Source organism: Sycon ciliatum, chromosome 8, assembly GCF_964019385.1.
Source record: "Sycon ciliatum chromosome 8, ocSycCili1.1, whole genome shotgun sequence".
NCBI lineage: Eukaryota > Metazoa > Porifera > Calcarea > Leucosolenida > Sycettidae > Sycon > Sycon ciliatum.
In genome coordinates this window covers 27318466-27342543 of record NC_088650.1, presented here as the reverse complement: position 1 = coordinate 27342543, position 24078 = coordinate 27318466, and the positions used below count along the sequence as shown (strand labels likewise).

The 24078-nt window shown below is 49.4% G+C and overlaps 1 protein-coding gene and 1 long non-coding RNA gene across 2 annotated transcripts in view; both read left to right on the top strand.

The window, feature by feature from the left end:
- Nucleotides 1-38: 38 nt before the first annotated feature.
- On the top strand, nt 39-3403 carry LOC135822552 (uncharacterized). The gene is made up of 4 exons (XR_010554500.1): nt 39-197; nt 930-1052; nt 1992-2092; nt 2992-3403. It is a non-coding gene; the product is annotated as an uncharacterized LOC135822552 (long non-coding RNA).
- Nucleotides 3404-16797: 13394 nt separating this feature from the next.
- LOC135822550 (protein lin-9 homolog) overlaps nt 16798-24078 on the top strand; it is an 18947-nt gene continuing 11666 nt past the window's right edge. Inside the window, exons 1-8 of the mRNA XM_065335351.1 lie at nt 16798-17067; nt 19313-19411; nt 19809-19877; nt 20811-20867; nt 21284-21372; nt 21641-21769; nt 22515-22596; nt 22825-22906. Coding sequence (XP_065191423.1) covers nt 17020-17067; nt 19313-19411; nt 19809-19877; nt 20811-20867; nt 21284-21372; nt 21641-21769; nt 22515-22596; nt 22825-22906 — 655 coding nt within the window. The 5' untranslated portion in view covers nt 16798-17019. The remainder of the gene's footprint in view (nt 17068-19312; nt 19412-19808; nt 19878-20810; nt 20868-21283; nt 21373-21640; nt 21770-22514; nt 22597-22824; nt 22907-24078) is intronic.

Sequence of the window (24078 nt, the reverse complement as noted above, 5' to 3'; positions counted from 1 at the left end):
GCGCACACGTACACCATGCAGTCGATGCGCCAGAGCGAAAAAAAAGCCGTTTTTTATTATCCCGGTCAGCTCATTTTGTGCAGAGGTGAAGATGACGATTCCGTGAAGAAGTAATGGCTGACGTTGTCGAACTTTCAGACCCACTGGAGGCGTTTCACAGCCTGGAGCCCGCCGATAAGGAATTCGATGTGACTTGAGTAAGTACTAAAGTAATCCGTAATATTTTTGGGGTCAGCTATTGAGCCATTGGGAAGTTTCGTGTCGTCGTTTTCTTACAGTACAGTCGTAGAAATTTCCTCCCTTCTTTGGTATTCAGCCAGTAATGGACTCCATCAAATCTTACACAATATCCGAGATAGCAGAAAGATAGTCCCAACCAACCTGTGTAAAGATTTGGTCATGTCTATGTCCAGACCTACTGCTAACTCAAATGGCACGAAATGAAAGAATTTTTTTGTAATACGTGTAAAATCCACGAAAGTGACATTTCATCACACCTAAGTTTCAATATATCCCAGGTTACAATAGTTTCTCGCCCATCTAGCAGCAGATGGATTGTGTTCCCGGTATATCACCATTTCCAGTGGAAGTATTGTGTTCCACATCTATCCATGCTCATTGAAACTCATGCAAATGTGTATATTTGTGTATTTCAGGTCAGAGTTCGCAGTGCATTCCATGTTTCTAGCATATACGCCATAATTCCAGTAAACAATAACACGCACGCATCACCTGTGTGCACATTGACTCAATCTTGGTCCAATTCGTTGCTGGTTTCTTGCTTTTCAGTCTCCTCAAATTAAACAACTTTTTGCTTACTGGAACTGTTGGATTCTTCCCTCGCGGAGGTGTTGTTGAAAGTGTGGCATTTTAGCCCTGGCCTGCATAACAGATTTGCCTTTTTGCACTCGCATTGTATGATCCTGCAGCCGGACTTGCACCCACAGCCTTTTGTCAGGCCTGTGACAGGCTGTCTGACTGCTGCAAGATGTTTGTCAGAGCCCCACACCATGACTAGGTCATTGGTTCTTCACCATCCCTACCTTGAAGAGGTGGGTAGTTGATAGTAGATTTGTTGCTTAAATTAAGCAATACTCCAGAGACAACAATTCCAGTTCAGCTGAATTCCACGTGTAGGTTTTACGGCACCGCCATCACCTGACTCCTCGGTGAAAGATCCCCATCAAAGTACATGTTTGTTCACATTTTGAGTCTTGCAGTCGTAGTGTGATTTCGTCACAAATACACGTCAACTGGTTGTACAGCTTCATGTTCCACTACATGTATGTACGTGTATTGGCAATTCAGCATCGCAGTGATACTTCAGTACACTGTATAGCAAACCTCCAATACCTTTCAAATTGGTCTGTACCGATATAGCGTATTGCATGGTGCAAGGTTCTGCATAATAGTACAAGTACTTTATATCCCGTAGTATGTTACATGTATATCCATACTGTCAGGTGTCTGCATAACCCAACCCCACAACCCACAAGCGTGCAACTCTGATTTGCGGACTATGGGCTGATTCCCCAGTTCGTGGATACGTAATGTGGGCCGAGCGCAGTGCCAGAACCCACGTGCAGTCGCATACTCTTGACGTCATGGACTCTTGGTACTACTAGTACTTCATACTGAAGTTTCACTGTGTGGGGAACCCGCCTGTCTGTGTTAGTGTTTTGCTTCGACGTCGCTTTGTCTCAGTTTCTTCCTCAGTGCTTGTGATTGGCATGTGGCAGGCAAATGGCCGTGGAACTTCAACAATTGGGCTCTAATGTGACAACTGGATGGTAGTTGATTTACATGTTGGACTGGTGTGCCACGTAGCCTTCTGCTGGCATCCTGGCACTACATTTTGTTGCCAGGGTACCTCTTTGTCGATTTTGTCCACAGACACCACGCTTACACTCGGCATGTATACATGGAGCTGCAGGTCTTGAATGCCTTTCCCTTTTGCTATGTTCACCATTGTCATTCTGTATGTATTGTAGGTATTATGGCCAGCCGTTACTCCCCATTGAGAAAAGATCCCTGCAAGTGTACTTGACTGGCTGTATGTGTCTAACACGTCTGCAAGCACCAACTGAAGTGGGTGAGTGCGAACTGGATGACTTACTGTAATGTCGTTTATGAAAGCCAGGCGTATTTCTGTAGAAGCCGGTGTGGTGGCTAGGCCTCTATTTACATTATGTTGCATTATGTTTGTAGTCAAACAAAACTTTTTATGGTTGCCGATGCAAAATCCACACTATTGTGCTAATTGCCTATCTTGGAACTCAGGCTTGTGTTCAGAACAGGCTTCTGCATAAGACAGGCTTTTATAGAAAGCAGTGGAGTAAGTGAAGGACTGTTTATACTACTTGTAGACACCACAGGTACTACAGGTATGTGTGTGAAGCTTCATTCCAGGGGAGAAAACGAGAGCGAGGTGGAATTGTCACCATCCAATATTGTCCACCCTCATGACCATAGCTTGGGGTGGATAGTCTGACAAACAGGCAATAAGTCCTTTATTCTTAGTTTCTCGGTACTCTCCTCCACTGTACATTGGCCTGCTGTAGGTCAATTTGGTGGATAACTTTGACAGCTGTGGCCATAGACTTTCGGAGGAATACCCTTTACTACATCGTGTTTTGGGGTTGCATTCGTCCTCCAGGGTTGTGTGTAGGCACCTGGACAGAGCCTGGTGCAGAGCTTGGGTGGTACCCAAACGGCTCACATGAGCATGATGCCACCTTTCTTAGCTTTGGGGTATGCAGTAGGAATGTGTGCCACTAGTCCCTCCTGCATCAGGGACAGTAGAGTTAGTAATGCTTGTAGCGGGAATGTTATGTGTCGGGTATTCGTCAAAGTAATAATATATTTATTCCATTTTAATAGCAAATAATGTTGCTCCATTGTGTAACAGTTTGTCTGCTACTACTTATACTCCGTCAAGCATTTCATCTTCTGCATGGTATTGTACTGCTTTGTCTGGTTTATTGCTGCCAGGTGCTGCACAATGATCGATGCACGTAATCATTACCCACAGCAGTGGTGTCGGTCAGTGTGGTGTAACTACCTTCCTCAACAATCACCAGCTGCTGGCTTGTGACAGTTTTGACGAAAAATAGCCGGTCTCTCTCATTCCGTTATCCCTTTGTCGACTCTGAGATGCTCAACAACCACATAATTTGGTACTTCCCGTTTAGCCTAGTATTTGCAGTATTTGCTTCCTACACCAGCCACAGTGCTTTTCTTCCCACGTTCTTTTTTTCCGCTGGTTTGGGATTATCTTTTGTGTTACATTCTTTCGTTTTCTGTTACATCCTTTTCCTGTTCTTGTGTGTTAACGTTTCAGTGGAATGGTGCAATGCATTTCCAACCAATACAGTCATTCTGGTCGAAATTGGATTCAACTGTACAGGTTTCCAATGCTTATGGCGTACTTCTGATGTATTCTCAGTCGTATTGAGGACACATGGGTGGGTAAACCGCTTATAGGGCGGTTCTCATCGGCAGCAGCAGGTACACTGGGACCCACGTGGAGATTGTGGGTGGTGTCCAGCTAAAGCTTTCGTGCTTTGGCCTATGCCAAGGGCATGATACGTACCCTGTGCATGGAAAGACGATGAAAATCAGCAGCTTTGCAAATGCACCTCTACAGCCCGTTTCCGCAGTGACACACATTGTGGCTGTTTTTGATCCGTTAGTACACTATGTTTGCTGCCGCAGACATGTGTCAGTATTGTCCGGTGCTACTGCTAACTCAAATGGCACGAAATGACAGGTTTCTCGTCGCTCGTCAATGGCTGAAGCCTTTCTTCTTACAAACCCGCCCGCCATGCGAACGGTTTAGCAAAACCACCACCCTCGCTCATGCAAACACTAGGGCACACGTATAGTATCAACGGAAAATGCACAACAATGCCTCTGAATACTCTTCTTCTTGAGAAAATTGGCATTGACTGCCCGACTGTCGATAAAAAATACGTCTCCAAAATGCAGCTGTTTGCATTTGAATTTTCCCGCGCTTTGGCATTTGGGATAATAAAACTACCTCTAAACGTCGACTTTTCGCAAAACGGCGCATCGCCTGCATGTACACGGTTGATCATGGTTGATCGACCCGGCCGGCCTGCTTAGTGCTTGTGCAGTTTTCGTGTAGCCTACGCGCCCGGCTGGGGCATGGTGGGGGTAGATCAGGGAATCGTAAAATTTTACGATTCCCTGGGGTAGATCTACGGCGGATGTCGAAGCACGTACCGCTGGTATACGTATACGCGTACCGCACTGCATGCTGTGCACCGCGCCGGTGGTTGTACAAAATCTGCCCGGCGCGGTGTGAATGGAAAGAACAACCCCGGCTAGGCTCCTGCATGCTGTGAAGGCGGTCTCGGTGTGCTTGACCCGACCGCACTGAGGACGCAGAGTTCCTCTCGATCCGTCACCTCGTCGTTGGTTGAGAAAAAAAAGAACATCGTCGTTTAGCGCCCACACTGGGCCACAGCTTGGTAATGCGCTAGCCGCCGTCAGCCGGCTAGCCACATGAAAACCAAGGCCGCAGGGCAAGGTACGCAATGAAGTTTGCCGCCGCTGCTGCGTCGCTCATCAGCGCAGCTCCAGAAACTCCCGAAAGTCTGCAGCGTAGACTACACTGTAGTACGAGTCTGTCCACCTGGCCCGCGAATCTGGAGCATCCAGCTGGCTAACCGTTACCTGCCGTCTACTGAAGGCTCATGAGTTCTCGCTACCCAAGGCAAGAGTGAGTTCAGGGATGGTCAGCATCATGGTCTTAGTCTAGCTCTGCACCTGCGGTATGGATGGCAGCCCAGCTGTAACCGTTTGAAGGTATTCTTGGAAAAGACAATGCTTGCTCAAGGCAACACAACTGATATAGGGCACTTCGTGCCCTAAGGTGATAACGCGAGTGCTGACAGGATAGGGAAAGGTGCTAGATACAGAGCTAGAGGGCAGATAAGGTTAGCGCTAACAGGGAACTGTTACACCATCCCTCCCTCCTAAGCGAGGCACCGTGGTGCCTCCAGGGAGTCGAGGAATATGTGGAAAGGGAATAATCAAAATGAAATCGTGTCAACCCAACAACGCTCATCTAATTGAAGCACCGTGCAAGGTAACCAAGGACAGTCAGGCGAGTGAAGATAACGGAAATGGGGAAAATCTAAAACAGGAGGGGAATGGATTGCTTAACACAACAAGGATCAAGTGGGAATTCTCAAGGTACACGTGCAATTGAATTTGAGCGAGTAACATTTCGCGGTAACCATGTGTCACTAACATGCCCTGGACGCCCTGTAACGCCTCAGAGCAACTATCGGCCTACCGGCCTCGTCCAGCAAGTTCCCTTCTGGCTCCCAGGTGGCTTCGTCGTCTGGGTACCCTTGCCACTTGACAAGGTACTGAGTCTGATGCCATCGCTGGCGATCGTCAAGAATCTTCTCCACCATGTATCTGGTCTGACCGTGCAAGTCAGTGAACGGTGGCGGGGGTGGCTGCCGCCTGCCGGGAATAGTATTCTGCTCATACCGGCGCAGAGCAGTGACATTGAAGACAGGGTGGCACCGAATAGCGCTGGGTAGATCCAGCTGATAGGCGTTGGGTCCGATCTTCTTGATGATTGGGTAGGGCCCGAACCACTTAGGGCGTAGCTTCTGTGAAGGCTGATCCCGGGCTTCTGCGGTTGTTAGGAAATCCTTGTACACCAGCACCATGTCGCCAACCTTCAGGTTCCTGGGCACCCTTCCCCTGTCTGCATACTGAGCTTGTCTAGCCTGAGCGGCAATCATGGCGTCCTTTGCCAACTTGACGGCATCCGCCCGATCCTGGATCCAGTCTGGGGCACTCCCTCCTCCCCTCCGTGCCAGGAAATCTGGTGGGGACTTGGGATTAAGTCCATAATTTAGATAAAACGGCGTGCTAGAAGTGGAAGACTTGATATGAACTATTAATTGCAAATTCGCAAAGAGGCAGAAGCTTGTCCCAATTATCTTGTTTGTGGTTAACAAACGCTCTAAGCACATCCTCAATTACTCTATTCATTCTCTCAGTCTGCCCATCGGTCTGTGGGTGATTGGCAGTACTAAACGACAAAGTGGTACCTAATTGATGAAACAATTCCCGGAAAAATTCAGAAGTAAATCTTGGGTCCCGATCACAAACAATAGTGGAACTCAAACCGTGTAATCTAAACACATTCTGGAGATACAAATCAGCAGAACCCTTAGCGTCAATTTTGGAAGTCGTGGGGACTAAATGGACACATTTTGTAAGCCGGTCAACAAAATATAAATTGCATCAAAGCCCTGAGGGATCTGGGGTAAGCCAACGATAAAGTCCATGGAAATATCTTTCCAGGGGGTGTCTGGTACTGGGAGCGATTGCAGCAAACCGGATCTAGGCAACCCACCCTTAGTGCGCTGACATATGCCGCAAGACTTAAACAAATTTCTTCACGTCAAGGCCCATCTTGGGCCAATAGAAGAATTGACGAAGCCGGAAATATGTACGATCCCGTCCCTGATGGCCTGCCGTAACACAGTCGTGGTACTCCTGCAGGAGCTGAAGCCTTACTGCACACTTGGGTACACACAAGCGATTGTTTGGTGCTGCACGGAGGTATAGGTACCTGGACTCTTCATCCCAATAGTACCGCTCGTGTAGATTATCAGAGGAATCGCCGCGCAGCCGCTGAATTATTGGGGAAAGCTGCTCGTCATTCTGATATGCTTCCGAAATCATCTCAGCAACCCTATCACTCAGTTCCAAAGCAAACTCAATCGTATTCAAATGGGGTGCTGGTAGGATGGGTGGGCAATCCTTTTCCTCAACTACATTGCCAATTGCTGACCCGCGCAGATCAGGGCGGCGGGATAACGCATCCGCCATATTTTCCTTGCCGGGTTTGTGATTAACTGTGAAGTCATAGTCTGCAAGAAATTCAACCCATCTAGCTTCGCGCTTAGTGAGATTGGCTTTTGTGCTCAAGTAGACTACGGCCATGCTGTCACTGAGCACTTCAAAATGCTGGAATAGATAAATTCTCCAGGATCGCAGTGCAAACACCACCGCCAGGGTTTCGCGTTCTGCAGCAGTGTAATTTCGCTCCGCTTGTGACAGCTTACGACTGGCATATGCCACAGGATGCCAAGCACTATCGCTTTCCCCCTGTTGGAGAAGGACGCCTGCTATTGCAAAATCACTTGCGTCTGTTGCAACTCTGAAAGGCTTCTGCACGTTTGCTAGTTTCAACAGCGGTGCACTCAACAAGGCCTGTCTCAGGGATTCGAATGCATGCTGACGGGGCCACTCCATTCGAACCTGGCATGTTTGCCAGTGATCTCCTCTAATGGCCGCGATATAGTAGAGTAGTGCTCAATAAATCTTCTAAAGTAGTTCGCAAAACCAAGGAACTGTCTCACCTCCGTAACTGTCGTCGGTGGCTGCCATTCCCTCACTGCTTTAAGCTTCTTTGGATCTGGAGCGATACATTCACCGTCGATGCGATGCCCTAGAAACAGAACATCCTTGACACCAAACTCACATTTCGACTGCTTACAGAATAGCCTATTTTTCCGGAGCGTCTCAAGAACTGTCTGGATATGTTCAAGATGATCTTGCCAGGATTTGCTGAAGATAAGAATATCATCCAGAAACACTACCACAAACCGCCGTAAGTACGGTTGGAGAATACCGTTCATCAGTGACTGAAACGTGGCAGGGGCGTTAGTTAATCCAAAGCCCATGACCCGGAACTGGAAATGACCGAAGGGAGTATTGATAGCCGTCTTAGGTACATCTTCCTGACGGATCCTAAGCTGAATCCCGAGCGTAAATCCAGCTTACTGAAGTATGAGCTACCTTATGGTATCAAACAGTCATCAATGTTTGGGAGGCAAGCTTTGTTTTTGATGGTGATCCTGTTCAAATTCCGCCAATCACAAACCATGCGCAATGAGCCATCAGACTTTTTAACGAAAAAGACTGGGGCACCGTATGGTGACTTGCTGGGTTCGATGAAGCCCTTGCGGAGGAGTTCCATGAGCTGGGCTTGCAATTCGTCCATCTCGGGTTTGGGGAGACGGTAGGCAGCCCGTGATGGAGGAACGGCACCCTCCTCAGTCACAATCTCATGGTCGACATCCCTCTCTGGCGGAAGCTCGGTCGGCAGGTCGTCTGGAAAGATGTCAGAGTACCGCCGCAGAAGGTTAGCCAGCTGCTCTTGATGATCTGGGTGTTGTCTGGCGGCCGCGGCTGATGGCTTGCTGTCCTCCTCCTCGTCGTCAGTAGCGTTGACCCACGCCAGGATTCCCTGCGCGCCTTTCCTCAACTCGCGGCGAGCCTGAGAACCAGATATGAGCATGCTCTCAATTGGCGGCGACTCCTGACGCTCCGTATCACTATTTTGGCCGGAAAAGGGTTTAGCAACGAGCGGCTCTCCGTTCAGTTTGACTTCGTTGGTCTGAAAGTTGATATCCGGATTGTGTCTGGTCAGCCATGGCTTGCCCAGGATAGCATCATAGCGGCTCAACGGAAAAACTGTGAAAGATTGGGTGTCGCTGAAGTCTTTCACGATAACCTTTACCGGACCGGTCCTCTGCAGTCCCGATGATGTCGATGAGCCATCAGCCAGGGTTACCTTCAGTGTTTCGTCCTTGCTCTCCGTAACAAGGCCGTTTCTTTGCACGAAAGCTTCCGATATGAAGTCGTGCGTCGATCCCGAGTCAATAAGCATAATTGCCCGGCGGCCGTTGATCCTGCCCTCAACACGGAGAAGGTCATGCTCCAAAGGAAGCTCCGTGTCCTGTACTGCGATATCAACGTTGCTGACATGGGATTCCTGTTCGGCAACATCTTCCGAATCAGCTTGCAGCGTCGGTTCTTCCAGCTCTAGTACGCTGTAACGGTTGCGTATGTCAACCGGGTAACCGTTGGGTGCTTTCCGCTTGGTCGCCAGCGAGCGCACCCCATTTTTCACTGGCGACCAGCGTTTGGGTGTCGATTGCTGGGACAATCCCGAGCTAGGTGACCTGGCTTCCGACAAGCGAAGCATCCACCCTGCCGACTCAGGTGACGCCTCTCCTCCGGTGTTAGCCTTTGGGGTCGTCTGCTGACTTCGGTGCTGAATCGGGTTCGGCTGTTGGTCCGCCGTTTGCGCTGACCTGATCGCGGCTTGGCTCAGATCAGTGGGGTGCTCTCGCAGCACCCGGGTCTTGACAGATGGGTGCAGTCCATTTACGAACAGCAGTCCTCGGGTCAGCTCGTCGATCTCAGGCACTTGTAGGCTTAGGCGCGAGAACGCGGTGACATAGCTCTCCAAGCTTGAGTGCTGCCTGACAGCGAAGAGATCCAGTCGCACCCGCTCTTGATGATGCAACGGACCGTACACCTTGGCGAGGGCTTCACGCAGCGCTGGCCACGTCGAGAACTCCACACCCGTATCCAACGATGCGATGAGCCATAGCTTGGCGTTGCCGCTCAGGAAGCCCGCTGCGTAATCCACCATCACCGATGAGTCGGTGATTCCCAGTGACCGAATCGCCAGCTCAATGGAGAAAGCCCACTCCTTGAACTGCGAGGGCTTGCCATCGAAGATCGGCGGCTCCTTAGCGTGTCGAGGCTTCCCGGACGAATGAGCGGGCGGCACAGGGAGCGGTTGTTGTCGGTTGCTCAGACGGGCGCTGACTTGGCGACTGGTTTCACGGACCTCGCTGGCCAACCTGAATAGCAACACAGAAAGAACAAGGATCGCCACGACAATGGCGAGCTCCAAGAACACCATGTTAACCATCCTCTGCTACCAGTGTAACCGTTTGAAGGTATTCTTGGAAAAGACAATGCTTGCTCAAGGCAACACAACTGATATAGGGCACTTCGTGCCCTAAGGTGATAACGCGAGTGCTGACAGGATAGGGAAAGGTGCAAGATACAGAGCTAGAGGGCAGATAAGGTTAGCGCTAACAGGGAACTGTTACACCAGCCGCCTACCATCAGCGTGTGTGTGTGGTGAGCCATTCGATGTGGCCGACGCTCTTTCCTGCAGCACTGGCGGCTACCCGACAATCCGTCACAACGAGCTTCGTGACGTGACAGTGAACCATCCAGCGAATCTGCTCAAGAAAGTTGTCACGAATGTTGCAGTCGAGCCTCGACTCTAGCCGCTAACTGGAGAAAGGCTGCAGTAGCGAACCGCTATCACTGACGACCAGGCCCGATTGGATGTGGCGGCTAGTGGTGTGTGGGGTGGACGATTCGAGTGGGTGTGTTTCTTAATGTACCGGTTTTCAACCCTTTCGAAATTTCGGACCTCCTCACTCACCAGCACGTACCAGCGCCACGAGAAGGAAAAGCGTCGACACTACATTGTATGGTCAACGCGTCAGGGATATTGAGCATGCAACCTTCCTCTCGAAAGTACAAGTTTTATTATCAAGAGTATAGAACCCCCGGCCCGGGGGGTTATGTCCTCTTGTTATTATTATGACGGATGACCCAAAGTAAAAGCCTTTTCAGTTTTGACACCACTGGGTGAGTCCACTCTTCCTACAAAAAAAAGTACAAAGCAGGACAGGTCCACCAGTATTGTAGTAATACCCTTGCTAATACCCGTAGTAATACTACCAAGAGTATAAGCCCTATGCTCTAGATACTACGGTACCATACATGAGAACGGTTTTATCACCATACATACTACCAGAAAGTACTGAGTCTGTAGTCGAAGATTTGGCTTTCCAACTCCCTGTCCCCGGGGAAAATTGCGGAAAAAAATCGCAAAAAACGCGGGGAAAAACGCGGCATAATATGGCATAATTTGCGGTGAATTTGCGGTAAATATGCGGTAAATATGCGGTGAATAATATTGATGTGCGGCAATTTTCAGTGAGTATGTAGTGAAATCAATCAGTTACAAGTCTCTGGTGTAAGCACTCGTCATATTTGAGTAAAAAGCCGCCACGATGAGACGTTGCTGACCGAACAGTGCACTGTGTGTACGTGTAGTGCAACAAAAAAGTTCAAAAAATGCGGGAAAATCGCGGAAAACGCGGTCTTTTAAAAATCGCAAAAAACGCGGAAAAAAACGCGGCCGCGGAATTGCAATTTTCCCCGGGGACAGAACTCCAGTTCGAGAGGGTGTTGACTGTTGGATATCTTTTCCATAGCGAGACTACCTGGCAACAGCCACTAAGTCCAGCAAGGTGGCGCTACTACAGTACTACTTTCGAACATAAGTTACAAAAGTAGTTTCTGATCTTGTCCGTGTAGCTACGACTCCTAACCAGGTAACCGCCTCTGGTCTTTCCGCTTGCACTCCGTGGCTCTGACCGAGGAAGGGACTCGACCCCGGTCACGCCATATCCGCGGCACCCTGTTGGTTTGGCTGGTGCTTTTTTGTACAGTCAATCGTCAGTCATACATGTATCTGTCCGCAGATTGATGTAGATAGTACTAGTACTCCTACTAGTAGTACTAGATGGCGAGAGAGGTCTACTATACCGTGGTCTAACATGGTCTACGCCCGGCTGATCGCGATGTCGGAACTCGGAACTCCCAGGACCATGAGAACTGACCAGGCGGCGGACGGTTCGATCCTACATCTGACCACCACCGCCCGCACGGACACACCGGCCCCAGCCCAAGGAACCACCAACGCCCTCGCCATCACTGCTTCGTCTCGGTGTAGTTCAGTAGTTTTCTCGTTTGGGCTAGTCGATTATTCGCAGTGCCAACGTCTTTCATTATTATTTCGAGCTGGGTATGTAAATACATTGAAAGGAAGAAGAAAAGAAAAGGAACCACGATGACAGCGAAGCAAAGATCTGCAGACAGCGCGGCGCTGAACGACGACCGCCGGTCATGTCGCCGGAGGCCATCGGAGTCGATCAGGAAGCCGAATATCTCCCCTGATGACTGATGACTTTGGAATCGTGGCCTCTATTCTGAAAAATTATCGTGATAAGGTTATCACTCGACCGTGAAGTGAAGCCAGAGGAAGATTCCATGGTCGTCTATCAACTGTGGACATGGGTGACTATCCTACATTATGCGGCGATTGACTGACCAACACTGCTGAATATGCGGGAGCATTAGTTGGCAGTATCACTGAATGTTGCTTGAAGCCTTCACACCGACCATCGCAATCTCCAGGTTGTAGAGTAACTGCAGCTACTAGTAGACCCAGGGACTGAAGAATCGCGGATGATACTGCTGCAACTGGAACAATAGCTACTACAGATCTCCACGTCGGTCGCTACTGCGCCCGGCTTGGCCGGTAATGCCGGCGGCAGAAAAACTGGCAGAAGTTGGTACTTTTCTGGCATAGGTATTCATGTTTGGTGTTTGGTTAAAGACGAGGAGCGGGATCAGAGGAATTGCCCGCCATAAGCTTTCTATGGTTCTGTCAATTTCACTGCCGTCTCGGAAGAAGAAAAAGCATTATCCGCCAAGAGTTATTGGTCGCCGGTTGTCGGCCATCGTGGATGCCATGAGTGACTGCTATTCACCAGGGACTCCGGGAGTCATACATACTAGGCATACCCTACGACTCCCAGTCCCTGGTATTCGCCAATGGCTGTGGCTGAGACCGTGGCTACAGTACAGGACCGTGGTCTGAATCGCTACTGAAGACGTGGCAACATACATGTACATGACATTGTACGGCAGTGTGCAGCTCCGTCTCGATATTATAGCAATGGTCGTACATAAACTTGTAGCCCTCGAGTTTCATTAGTGGGTCATGATGGCATCGGTCTTGCCCTCTTCCTTGATATCTCCGGCTGTACTGCCGTACTCTACGTATACATGTAGACGTGATAAACCATCATAATGTGCTAACCCAGTTTCTGCCTGATTGTTGTAGAAGTTTATTTAACGTCGCACCACAAACAGGCGATTTCGCCTCCTTTGATACATGTGGACGACAGAAGGAATGAGAGAGAGGGGGGGGGACAGAAGTATGGAGAGAGGAGGGTAGAAATAAACAATCAACCTCAGGGCTACACCAAAGCAAAAACGGAATGGGAACATACTATATACAAAATAGCTTCATACATATATTGCAAAACACGTTTACTATTCTTCAGTCCGCTATACCACAGAAACACACTAGCCGAAAAGCATTTAAACGGAGCCATGATACGCTTTTAGCAGGGCACAGAACTGAAGGTGGCTGGGCTCGGAACGGAGATCAGGCGGGAGCTGGTTCCACAGGACTGCGCCGATGAACTGCATGGTCGCTCGACCCGCAGGACCGGGCCAAAATGGTACTCGAACGAGGTGATGTGCTGCTCCCCGAGTGCGGTCACCAGTAACTCTCACGAAGAAGCTGGTGAAGAGGGAGCTAGCTCGGGAGAACAGACAACGACGGACAAAGATGAGGAGCTTAATGTTAAACATGTCCTCCAGGGTGGTGAGGCGGAGCTGTTCAAAGATCGGGCTCGTGCGCGACCACGGTGGCAGACCGAAGAAGCCGCGGATAGCGCACTTCGTTAGACGTGTGAGGGGCTCCATGTTGCCAATTTGAAGTGACGGATAAAAGGCGTTGGAAGCGTACGACAACCTACCCTGGATCATCGACCTGTAAAACAGGATCTTTGACGCCAGGGTGAGGCTTCGGCGGCTCCGCCACAGCGCACCTACTGACTTCCGCACCTGCTGGATTGTGTGATTGACGTGAGGCTCCCAGGAGAGCTGCCCATCTACCATTACGCCCAGGTACCGCGCTTGTTCCACAACTGCAAGGGCTGCATTCCCACAGCGAATTCGAATGTTATCTGTGTCAGGGGCTGGGCCTCTTGGGGTAATCAACAGAGCTTGCGTTTTCTTTTGGTTCAGCATTAGCCCGCGGTCCTCCAACCACTGCGACAGGCCAGTGATGGCTGTGCTTAGAGAAGAGCACACTTGTTCGCAACTGCCCGAGGCTTCAATTGCAATGTCGTCTGCAAATTCCTGGTTTGTGACCTGCTGGGGCAAGCAGCATCGAAGGTTACGGATGTATAGTGTGAACAGGAGGGGGCCGAGGACGGATCCTTGCGGCACCCCTCGACTGCATGCGACGTATTCCGAGCAATTTCCGCCCACGACTACGCGTTGAAGCCGCTCACTCAGGTAACTAGTGAACCATATCTGGACAGTACCGCCGACCCCAATGTCGGATAGCTCCTGTGCCAAGATGGTGTGTTTGACACAGTCGAAAGCCTTCGACATATCCACGAATATCACACCTGTGAGTTTGCGCTCATACTTCGCTTTCAGCCAGCGATTGACAGCTAGCACAAGAGCGTCCTCCGTACTGTGGTTCTTCCTGTACGCGAACTGCGAGTCAGGGAGAATACTGTGATCGGTCAGAAAGGATGTAAGCTGAGCTTTGACGATCTTCTCGAGGAGGCGAGAAACGACTGGTAGTAGAGAAATAGGTCGATACGCAGTAGGCTGACAAGGGTCAAGGCCGCCACCTTTGAATAGCGGCGACACATTAGCAATTTTAAACTGACGGGGAACACACCCCTGACATAACGAAGTATTGAAAATGATGCTGAGCGAGGGAGCCAGTATTGATGCCGAGTTTCTAAGGACAATACCCGGCAAGTCATCATGTCCAGTTGCTTTTGACGCGTCAACGGACTGGAGAAGGGCCGTAATGTCCTCCGTCGAAACAGGCGCAAATTCCGTGAATGCTGGTGCTTCACGTTCGGCTGGTGCGTTGGCGCACAGCGCGTCTGGTCGTCCAGGGTCATGTACAACTTCGCCAAAAGTTCGGGAGAGGATTCCAACAGGTACTTGTGGCGGGCTTGAACTTTTCGCTCGTCCAGTCACCACGTTTATCGTATTCCAGAGCTTCCGTCCATCCTTTCCGGCCGACTGTAGGCGAGCTGATTCCACGTTAGCTTGCTGATCAGTACAACTCTGTCAGGCCAGCATGTGCCTGGCGCTGATGCCAGGGACATGGAAGCCAATATCATCAGAAAGCAATGTGCGGCCACTCTGGGTGGCCTGCGGTGGGTGGAGATGTTCGGCTACTCAATCCGTCTATACCCATGCAAGCCTGTCCGGTACAAGAACTTCACATTAGCGAATATGATTGGAGGAGTCGCGGAATGCCTGCAACCTGATGTGCAAGTTGCAATTCCTGGAGCATTGGATACAGTGGCTGGTAACACCATCCCGAAGTGCATTCAATGTACATGTAGTTCCTAGCTACACGGTACCTTGAGTTTGCATTCTGCCTGCATACTAGCCTACAGTCACGGTTACCTTGGTTACATGCTGTGTGATGACACTGTTGGCTGAATTTCCTCCTTCCTGGGCATACCATGAGGCAGTCGGCCTACGCACCTGGATCCCGGCCTCGACTCGGTAGATCATCACTGAGTAATGCCAAGCAGTAACGGCACGCTAGCAGTTACTGAAGTACATGTTTGTACATTTACGTCGCCGATGGCACCCGCCCTGGCTTGCATCTGAGTTTTCCTCTCCATACGCGGCCGTATCCAAACTACATGTTTTTAACCCCTGCTCTGAGTGAGACCAACTCTTGATGAGACTGATATTCAACCAGGGCCCTGGTTGCCAATATCAGTCTCACTCACACAGTCTTACAGTTTCTTGCCTATCAGAATTCTTTCTCCAAGCCGCCCGGCGGGCCTCCCATGCATCATGTGGACCCTGGAACCGGCCTCTAACGTTAAAAGTGACCAAGTAAGTAACTGCGATCACCATACTAGTGTACATCCAGCGCGCGTTTGGTTGGTACGACCTAGAACAGGATTCACCAGAACAACACGTTTCGGGTTGGGACTGCACCTAGTTCTGGGTCGGCAGAACATGTTCTGCTTGCTCCGGCCTCGAGCAGTTTCACTGTGACTTTTTCACAGTGAAACCTGGCAGGAACATCGAACCGCGGCCGGTCTGAACTCGTTTTCAGTCTTGGCCTTTTTGGATGCCAACCGCGGAATTCATGTGCTCAGGAGCAGGGAGTAGTACAATACATTATAATACCAGGTAATACTACCAAGACTGCAAGAGTACATAAACCCTTTTTGGTTTATGTACTCTTGATACTACTCCCTGTTCAGGAGTGTGCGAGTTCAAGTAACGTTAACAGTGAGTTGTCAAGATCTTACACCATCACGTGCATGCGCACGGTTCTTGCACATGATATGATTGTAGTCGACTATAAAGTATAATACTACCTCTGTGTGGGATATCCGAGAGGCTCGAGGCCTTCTTCAAAGTTCAAGTAGTTCTGCAGTGCAGACTGCTGATGTCATTGCGAAGCCACAGCCAGGCCCAGGGCTCGTGCCACGTAGTGCGGCGCTGCAGCAGCAGCATGAGTACTCATCACTCAAAAAACCCAGCTTCAAGTTCAAGATACGTCTTGAAAAGAGAAAACTGTCACGTTGTGTCAGTGTTGTTGAATGCCAGACACTGGTGGCACACAAGACAAGACAGCTTAGTATGTGTCCAAGTGATCAGTGAGTTGAGTGAGTAGTGCCAGTGTGGCAGTGGAGTGTCGTGACAGGATCCTACACACGCAGGACAAGAACGTACTCACGACAGTAGCCGACAACGCGGACCATTAATTTTCATTTTCACCACTTCACTCCGCACGCACGTCGTCTTCTTGGACATTTTCCACTTGATATGAGTTGCCATGCCAAGTCGACTCCAAGTCCAGCGCGTCGCTACTCCACCTCCAAAAGTCCAAGATCAGACTGACGTGTGCATGTGCGAGATTTGCCGTGCATGCTCTCTCGAGCTGCACGCGACAGCCGTGCGCTTAGCATCTTTGCGCATGCTCCGATTTCCAAATGGCGGGAACAGCGAGGCAATGCAAAAAGACTCAGTGCTCAACACATCGAGCATGGCGAGTGCGAAGGTTTGAAGATTTGAAAGCTGGTTTTGAAAAGTTGCTATCCTTCGATCTCTGTGGCCAACCAGGGTCACCGGAAGCCGTTCTGGATGAGCCGCAAGGCTTCTTGTCACCAAGAACTCAGCTATAATTTTGTCTAGGAGAGACGGGCAGCGATGTCGAGTACTCCGATACGGCTTACGCCGCGGAAAACGAGCGGGCTGGTAAGAACCTGTAGTTGTGTGTAAAGTTGTGTTCGCGACTGCTGTCAGTTTACTCACTCACTCCACCGAACATGAATCTCCGAACCACTTATCATTCGTTTGAAGTCGAAGGGACCGAAGTGGTGTTCAAGCGCAGGTTGATCTTGCAAGACTACACTGCGCAAGAGATTTCTTGCCAGCTGCAGCAGTTTGGCAGGTGACCTTCTCGGTTCTGTACGACGAAAGTCATGTGTGCATTCAAATCAACATGGAGATAAAAATTTTGAGTTTGGAATGCGCCTTTGATATTCCCTGATTTTTCGATTACCCTCGTCTATTCAAACTCAAGGCCGCTATGGTGGACGATTCAAAGGTATTTTAGCTTTGCTTCTCTCGTGTATGATATCAAGCAAGTCGCGGAAGTAGTTTGTTGTGCGAACGCAAGTAAGCGGGTCTATGCGTGCGGCCAAAATACCACGTGTCTCAATCTGTGCATCCGTGGGCCCGGGAGCCTGTTCCAGTCGTCATGAATTGTAGTAATCGGCATACGACTGCCAGAACTGCTGTGTACTAGGTCCCGAGTGTGTCCGAAGTCAGGAGGCCAGTACAGTTGCCTCTGAAGGAGACATGCTGTCTATCACCCATCAGCTAAATTTAAATTTCAATATTTCAAAAAATAAGGCTCACCAGTATTCGTACTTTTAAAATTATTGGACAAAGGACGAAACAGTTCTGTCCGCAGATTGATTAAAATTATTGGATATAAAATAATTTGATAACCGCAATCAATAAAAAAATGTCTCCTCGCCGTGTGTTTAAATATAAAATAATAATAATAATTATAGTGTGTCCATGTGCTCAGGGTATGCTGGTGCCCGTAAGATCAGCGCTGAATGCCTCACCTTGATCGCAATCGTGTTGCCACTTTTGCCAATGTTGCCATGTCACACAGATAAGATTACAAATTCTGGCATGCGAAACGCAGTAATGACGCTGTTCGTGTTGTCCAATCGCCTGTGCCATTTTGTGCGTGTCGCGTATTACGTCAGCGTGACAGCAGAGTTGCTGTTCTGTCTACTACACTTATACTTTATGTCCTACATGTACTGTGCTGTACATATTACGCGGTAAAGCCTCCCGTTAATAGGCTCCCACAGGCTTTGGTCAATCCTTAAATTAACCGTTGTGAAGGAAAACAGCGGTGGTGATGATGGGAGCAGCGAGGACTTATACTTTATCCTAGCTGGTACCTGTGCTCCATGTTGTCAACTGGTTTCTCCGTCAAACAATCACCAGATAATGTGCATGTACAGTAAAACCTGCTCTAACCGGACGCCCTTGGCCTTGGTGCAGCGGAAACTGCCCTGATATGGCAGGGTTCCGCCTGATCCGGAGATGCACTCTCGATCCACAGCACTCAGTTGGTGCATGGACATTGGTCCGGTCAATACAGGATTGCGCTAGGTACAGGGTCCGGCAAACACCCGTTTTTACTGTATGTACTGATACAGATGGTGCAAAGACTACGCTATTCATGACGTGTGTATGGTAGTTGCTGGCTCTCTCGATGTCAGAGGCTCAGAGCCGAATGCGTAGCAGAAGCATGTCGCCGTGCAGTTTGCTCACGGCAGCCAAATAGCCTCCTCGTTGCTGTGCACATGTCTTGCAGCCTGTGTACGTGTCCTTGCGTTCTGGCTTGGCCGCCCCGGTATCAATGCGGACGAAGTAGCACTGTGGTAGGGGACTCCCCCCCCCCCCCCCCTCTTTCTCCCACGCGCGCATGTGCACGAAAAACCATAGAAATACACGCCTCCATATCTAGCCTCCGACCATCCAAGAACACGCAACTCATTGGTTGAGAAAGCTGACGTGTATAGACAGCCCTGCGTGTTAAACAAGTGGACTTGGAGCTCAACTTGTTTGGCCCGTCGCGCGACCATCGGGTCGCATCGTGCTTTTGCATCGCCGAAAATGAAGTATAAACCGGCCTTTAGTCTGTGTGCTCGCTTCCCAGTGTATGTGCTCTGCTGTCTTCATGTCTCTCTTCATCTTTGACGGCTGCAGAGTTAGCAATATGTTTAGTGTGTTTGTATGTGCCCGGCCTGGATGGTAATTCGATGCACTAAGTATTCTGATTTCATGTTCCTATGTTCGGATGTATGTGCCTATGTGTGTGTGTGTGTGTGTGTGTGTGTGCGTGTGCGTGCGTGCGTGCGCGTGTACATGTGTATACGTGTGTGTGTGTACGCGCATGTGTTCACCACAGCACCGCATCAGGAAGAAAAGCCGTCGGATGGCAGAGTCGTTCACGGAGTCTTCCCTGTCCGCAAGCATGATGGAGACGGAGGACAGTAGCGATGAAGCCGTAAGCCACAGTACTGCGCAATGAAATCCAGTCCCGTCGTTCAAGTACATGCCGGGCGTTGCGCAGCCCTACTAGACCTGCGAACTCTGGGCTGCCAAATGGTGCACGGCACACACTTGAGCAACGCAACTGGTTTTTATTGAACATCACTGTATGTTCGTCTCAGCTCTTGTAACCTCATTGTTACTGCTGTATCCTTCCATGGAATGCTTTGCGGTCGTGTTGAAGAAGTATAGATGCTTGGGCACCTGGTCGTAGTGTTTGTGCTTGCGTGTGCGTTGCTGATGCTGATGCTGGTGGGTCTCCGATGCCGGGACATCATCTGTTGCCTGTGCTTAAGTTAGGCTTTGTTTGCTGTTTGCACTCTGCTGCACTGTTTGTGACCTGGACGGTGCAGGATGATTCGCCTCAGATGTCGGCGGCTGCTCGCTCGTTGGCCTTTCTCACCACCTCATCCTCGTCTGCTGTAAGTCATTGATGCCGGTGATGTAGGCCAGCAGTGTAACATGTACCAGAGTACCGTATTTTCTGGAGTATAGTGCGCACTTTAGATGTGCTATTTTAGGCACTATGCTCCGAATATGAAATGCATGTACACTCGGACGTCTCTTATCCGGGCACCTTGGGACCGGGCACTGCCCGTATTTCAGATTTGCCCGTATCTCAGGATAACTCACCTACCATGGACCATATCATTTTTTGAAGAAGATTATTTGGAACGTATTGCACATGTTCAGGATACAAAAGGAACCCATTGGTAAAAATGTGTGGATTACATAGGTTGGCAGTGAAAAATAAGCACTTCCACACACGGAAAAAAGTTCAAAAACCTCAAATTCGAAGCATTTGTGCTATAGGAACTCAAGCTGAAGGTGCCCGGTAGAGAGACGTGCCCGTATCTGAGGCGTCCGGATAAGAGGCGTTTGAGTGTACTTCAATGAAGATTGAATTGCGCACCCCCAATGAAGATTGGGGGCGCGCGTTATACAAGGGTGCGCACTATACTCCGAAAAATACGGTACACACTGCTCTGCAATTCTACACACTGCTCTGCTATTCTACACACTGCTCTGTGATTGACTACAGGACCCGCGACCTGATTTCTGCGATCGCCATTTTCTCTTGTCGCCCACGCGCCTCATAGATTTTTTGTACGACGTGAGATATGCGCAAACACGCTGCCCACTCACTGCGTTCACTGATCTTCCTTAAAACTGTACACAGTACTACACACTGCTCTGCGATTGTACACTAGATATGCACACACTCACAGGCAGTGGAGTGATTGGTCTTTTGTGCTAGATTGTAAAAATGTGTGTGTGTGTGTGTGTGTGTGTGTGTGTGTTTTTGCATGCGGGCATGTGTGTGTTTTTCTTGACACGTGTTTTGTTTTGTTTAGCAAAATCGACCAAATGATTTATCACCGGCCGCTCCACCGGACCGACAAACGATTACGGTGAGTTACGATTACGGTGTACGTGTGTGTGTGTGTGTGTGTGTGTACGCGTGTGTGTGTGTGCGCGCGCGCGCGCATTGTGGATTAGACAGTTATCTGGCGCTTGTCTTGATCGGTTTCAATCAGAATCAGATCCGCTATCGTTGCTATAAAGAGAAAATCTGTGGGTGCACATCCAGTGCATTTGCAGATTTGCGTGCTTCTCTTGCGACGGGCGTATACATGGTACATGGTAGGCGCGCGTGTGTGTGTGTGTGTGTGTGCGCGCATGCGTGTGTGTGTGTGTTTGTTTGTTTGTATATTACTTGTGCTCACGTCGTGCCTCAATTTAAAGCTCTATGTGTGGTTCGGTTGCAATGTTAGATTGAATTTTAACCTTGCCTGTATCATTCCTATGTTCTTTTGATCTTTCTTAGTGTGTTGGACGTCGTCTACATAACCTCTTGAAGTTGCCGAAGGCCTACAGGTTTTGCTGCTACGAATGGTTTTACTCTACGATAGACAAGTAAGTGCGGTGAAGAGAGACAGAGCGTGCGCGCGTGTGTGTGTGTGGTGGGGTTCTGCTGTTCGCCAGTCAACAGGGGATTGGTGTAAACCTGCTGACCTGCACGTGAGTTTGTGGCTGTGTGAGTTTTGTACATGTAGGTTAGGTGCAAACATGCACCCACACAAAATCTCTCTCTTTCTCACTCATGCACTCAACACACATAAAGCAGTTCTGCTATTTCTTTTGTGTAGCATGTCAGCACCTCCTCTGTCCTGTCTCGCTGCAGGCCTCTCTTTGAAAACGACAACGACGATTTTTCAAGTCTTCTAAAAGCCTACTTCCCCAACCTGAAGACGCGGATGCTGACCAAAGCCCAGTGGGGGCACGTGCGGAGACTAATGGGCAAGCCAAGACGGTACGTGTGTACCCTAACATGGTGTGCTAGTGTAGGCCACTGAGAAAATGATGGGCCTTGAGTTTTCTTGGAGAATAGTGAAAACCTATGCACAGGGCAGCAAATCCTAAAAAAAAACTGCAGTATGATTTCGAAAACCGGTTTTTTGAGGTTGGATTCAGCCCCGTTGGATTTTCCAAAGATCCAAATTCTATCTTTCTTTCTGAATGGACTAGTATGCTGTTTGTGTTCTATTTGGCAATATTTGGATGACTAATATGATAATGTGTGTTCTTATGTCATCGACGTCTTATCCTTAGTGACTGGTCCGTCCTCAAGTCAATGTTTACTTTGATATACAGTACTGTCGGTCGCCGAAGAACTAGCGGTCGGCCTCGTAGCCTAGACCGTTCTTATTTTCGTGTAGTGCAGTCTATGCACAAGTTGAGTCACCGTGTATACGTTTGTGTGCTGTGCCTGGTGAAATTCTAGCATGTTCGTTCTTCGGCACTCCATTCTCCGGCACCCGACAGTACTGTTCATGGCTGTACTGTATTGCAAGAATCTGACTCGATACCGACCTGGTGGCACTGCGTGACATTTTGAGCAGAAATACTCGGCACTCTGCGGTCACTGATAGACCGCCTGCTGTTTATCGTCTCACCGCAATGCTGCTAAAGCTGTATCAATTGGTGTGTGTGTGTGTGTGTGTGTGTGTGTGTGTGTGTGTGTGTGTTTACACTGCTGTGGTCTTTCGCTCGTGCAGTTGCTCGGCAGCGTTTTTGGCTCAGGAGCGGCGCTCTCTAGAGGAGAAGCGGAAACTGATCCGAACCCTCCGAGCGAACAAGGTATGCAAGGTTGATAGGTTTGAGTTGCGAAGCTGCCTGCTATCAATGCCATGCCTTATTTATTTGTTGATGATGCCACCATATTTGTAGCTCATGTCGCCGTATTTGTTGCTGCTGTCACCACAGGATATATCATCAGATTATTATTATGATATGGGTGAAGTGTAAAGTCGATGGTTTCACTTTTGCACTGACTTCACTGTGTGTGTGTGTGTTTGTGCTCCGCAGCCGGTCGGGTCGTTCAACTACAAGAACATGGAGTTGCCGCGGGAGATTCCGGCGGCGCTCACAATCGGCACCAACGTAACAGGTAGGAACTCGGTGATTTGAGCGTTACTGTGCAACCGGAAATTTTCATGGTGCAATTTTTTCGGTATTTCCCAAAATCAACGGTTCGGTAGCGTGAAAACTTCGGTAAACCAGTTTTCCAGATCCAAAAATGCATTTTGCACACTGTGTGGCATGGCATGGTTGAATTTTAGGTTGCGTTTCAGGGACTAATTTACTACACACCTCGACGTTTGCATAGCAACGCAACAATTTTGCATAGCATTTTTTTTCGTCGACAATGCAGTCTTCAGTGCACTTCCACTTATACCGTCAACAAACGCCATGCTGCCTCAAACCACGAAGCGAGGACGCCTTGTCCCTGCACATCTTGCAAAATATCTTGGTCACAGCTCCACCACTCGACTCTGCGCGAATCCATTCTTTTTTGGGATCAAATTCAGCAATCCACTTGTCCACAGTACCTTGCTTCACAGACATGCCGGCAGTGAAGAGGCTTCATCAATAAGGCTAGCAGAATTTTACAAAGATAAGTCCTGAACGGTCGAGACGCCTACTGCTAGTGAAGCAACGCGGTCTAAATCTCAAAAGCAGGTGAAGTACTTGTCGACACTCGCCTCGTGCTTCCTGGGCTGCACTTCAAGTAAGTATTAGTTAGTTAGTTTCCAAGTGCACGTTCTGCGGTGCGCATGCGGAGATAGTGTGACATATGGCCATGGTCCCGCGGCCCGCACGTGCGTATGGTGTAAAATCTACCTGCAGTGCATGCAGGCTGGACAACCACACACGCACACAGTCTAATCTAGTCACAGTGCATGGCGCGCCATCTCGTGGCGCTAAACCAGCCACACACACTGTAAAGCTAGACATGTGCATGCGCTACGCGTGCACTACAAGTCTATGTCCAGGGCCATACTTAGCTGTATGTTGTGTCGCAGTTTACCGCGACTCACTACGAACTTCGAATCGCAGACACTGTGTTTTGCGTCGCAAATTGCGATGCGATACCGGTTAAATTAGTCCCTGCGTTTTATTTTAGGTAAAATTCACCTGTACCAAAGTTTAGGGTTCACGGATTGGCATGCTAGCGTCGCCAGCTGCATCATGCACGTGACAGGCGCGTGCATATACTGTCCCACACAATCGGTCAGTGCTCAAATCGCATTTTCCCATCAATATCACTCACTTTCAACT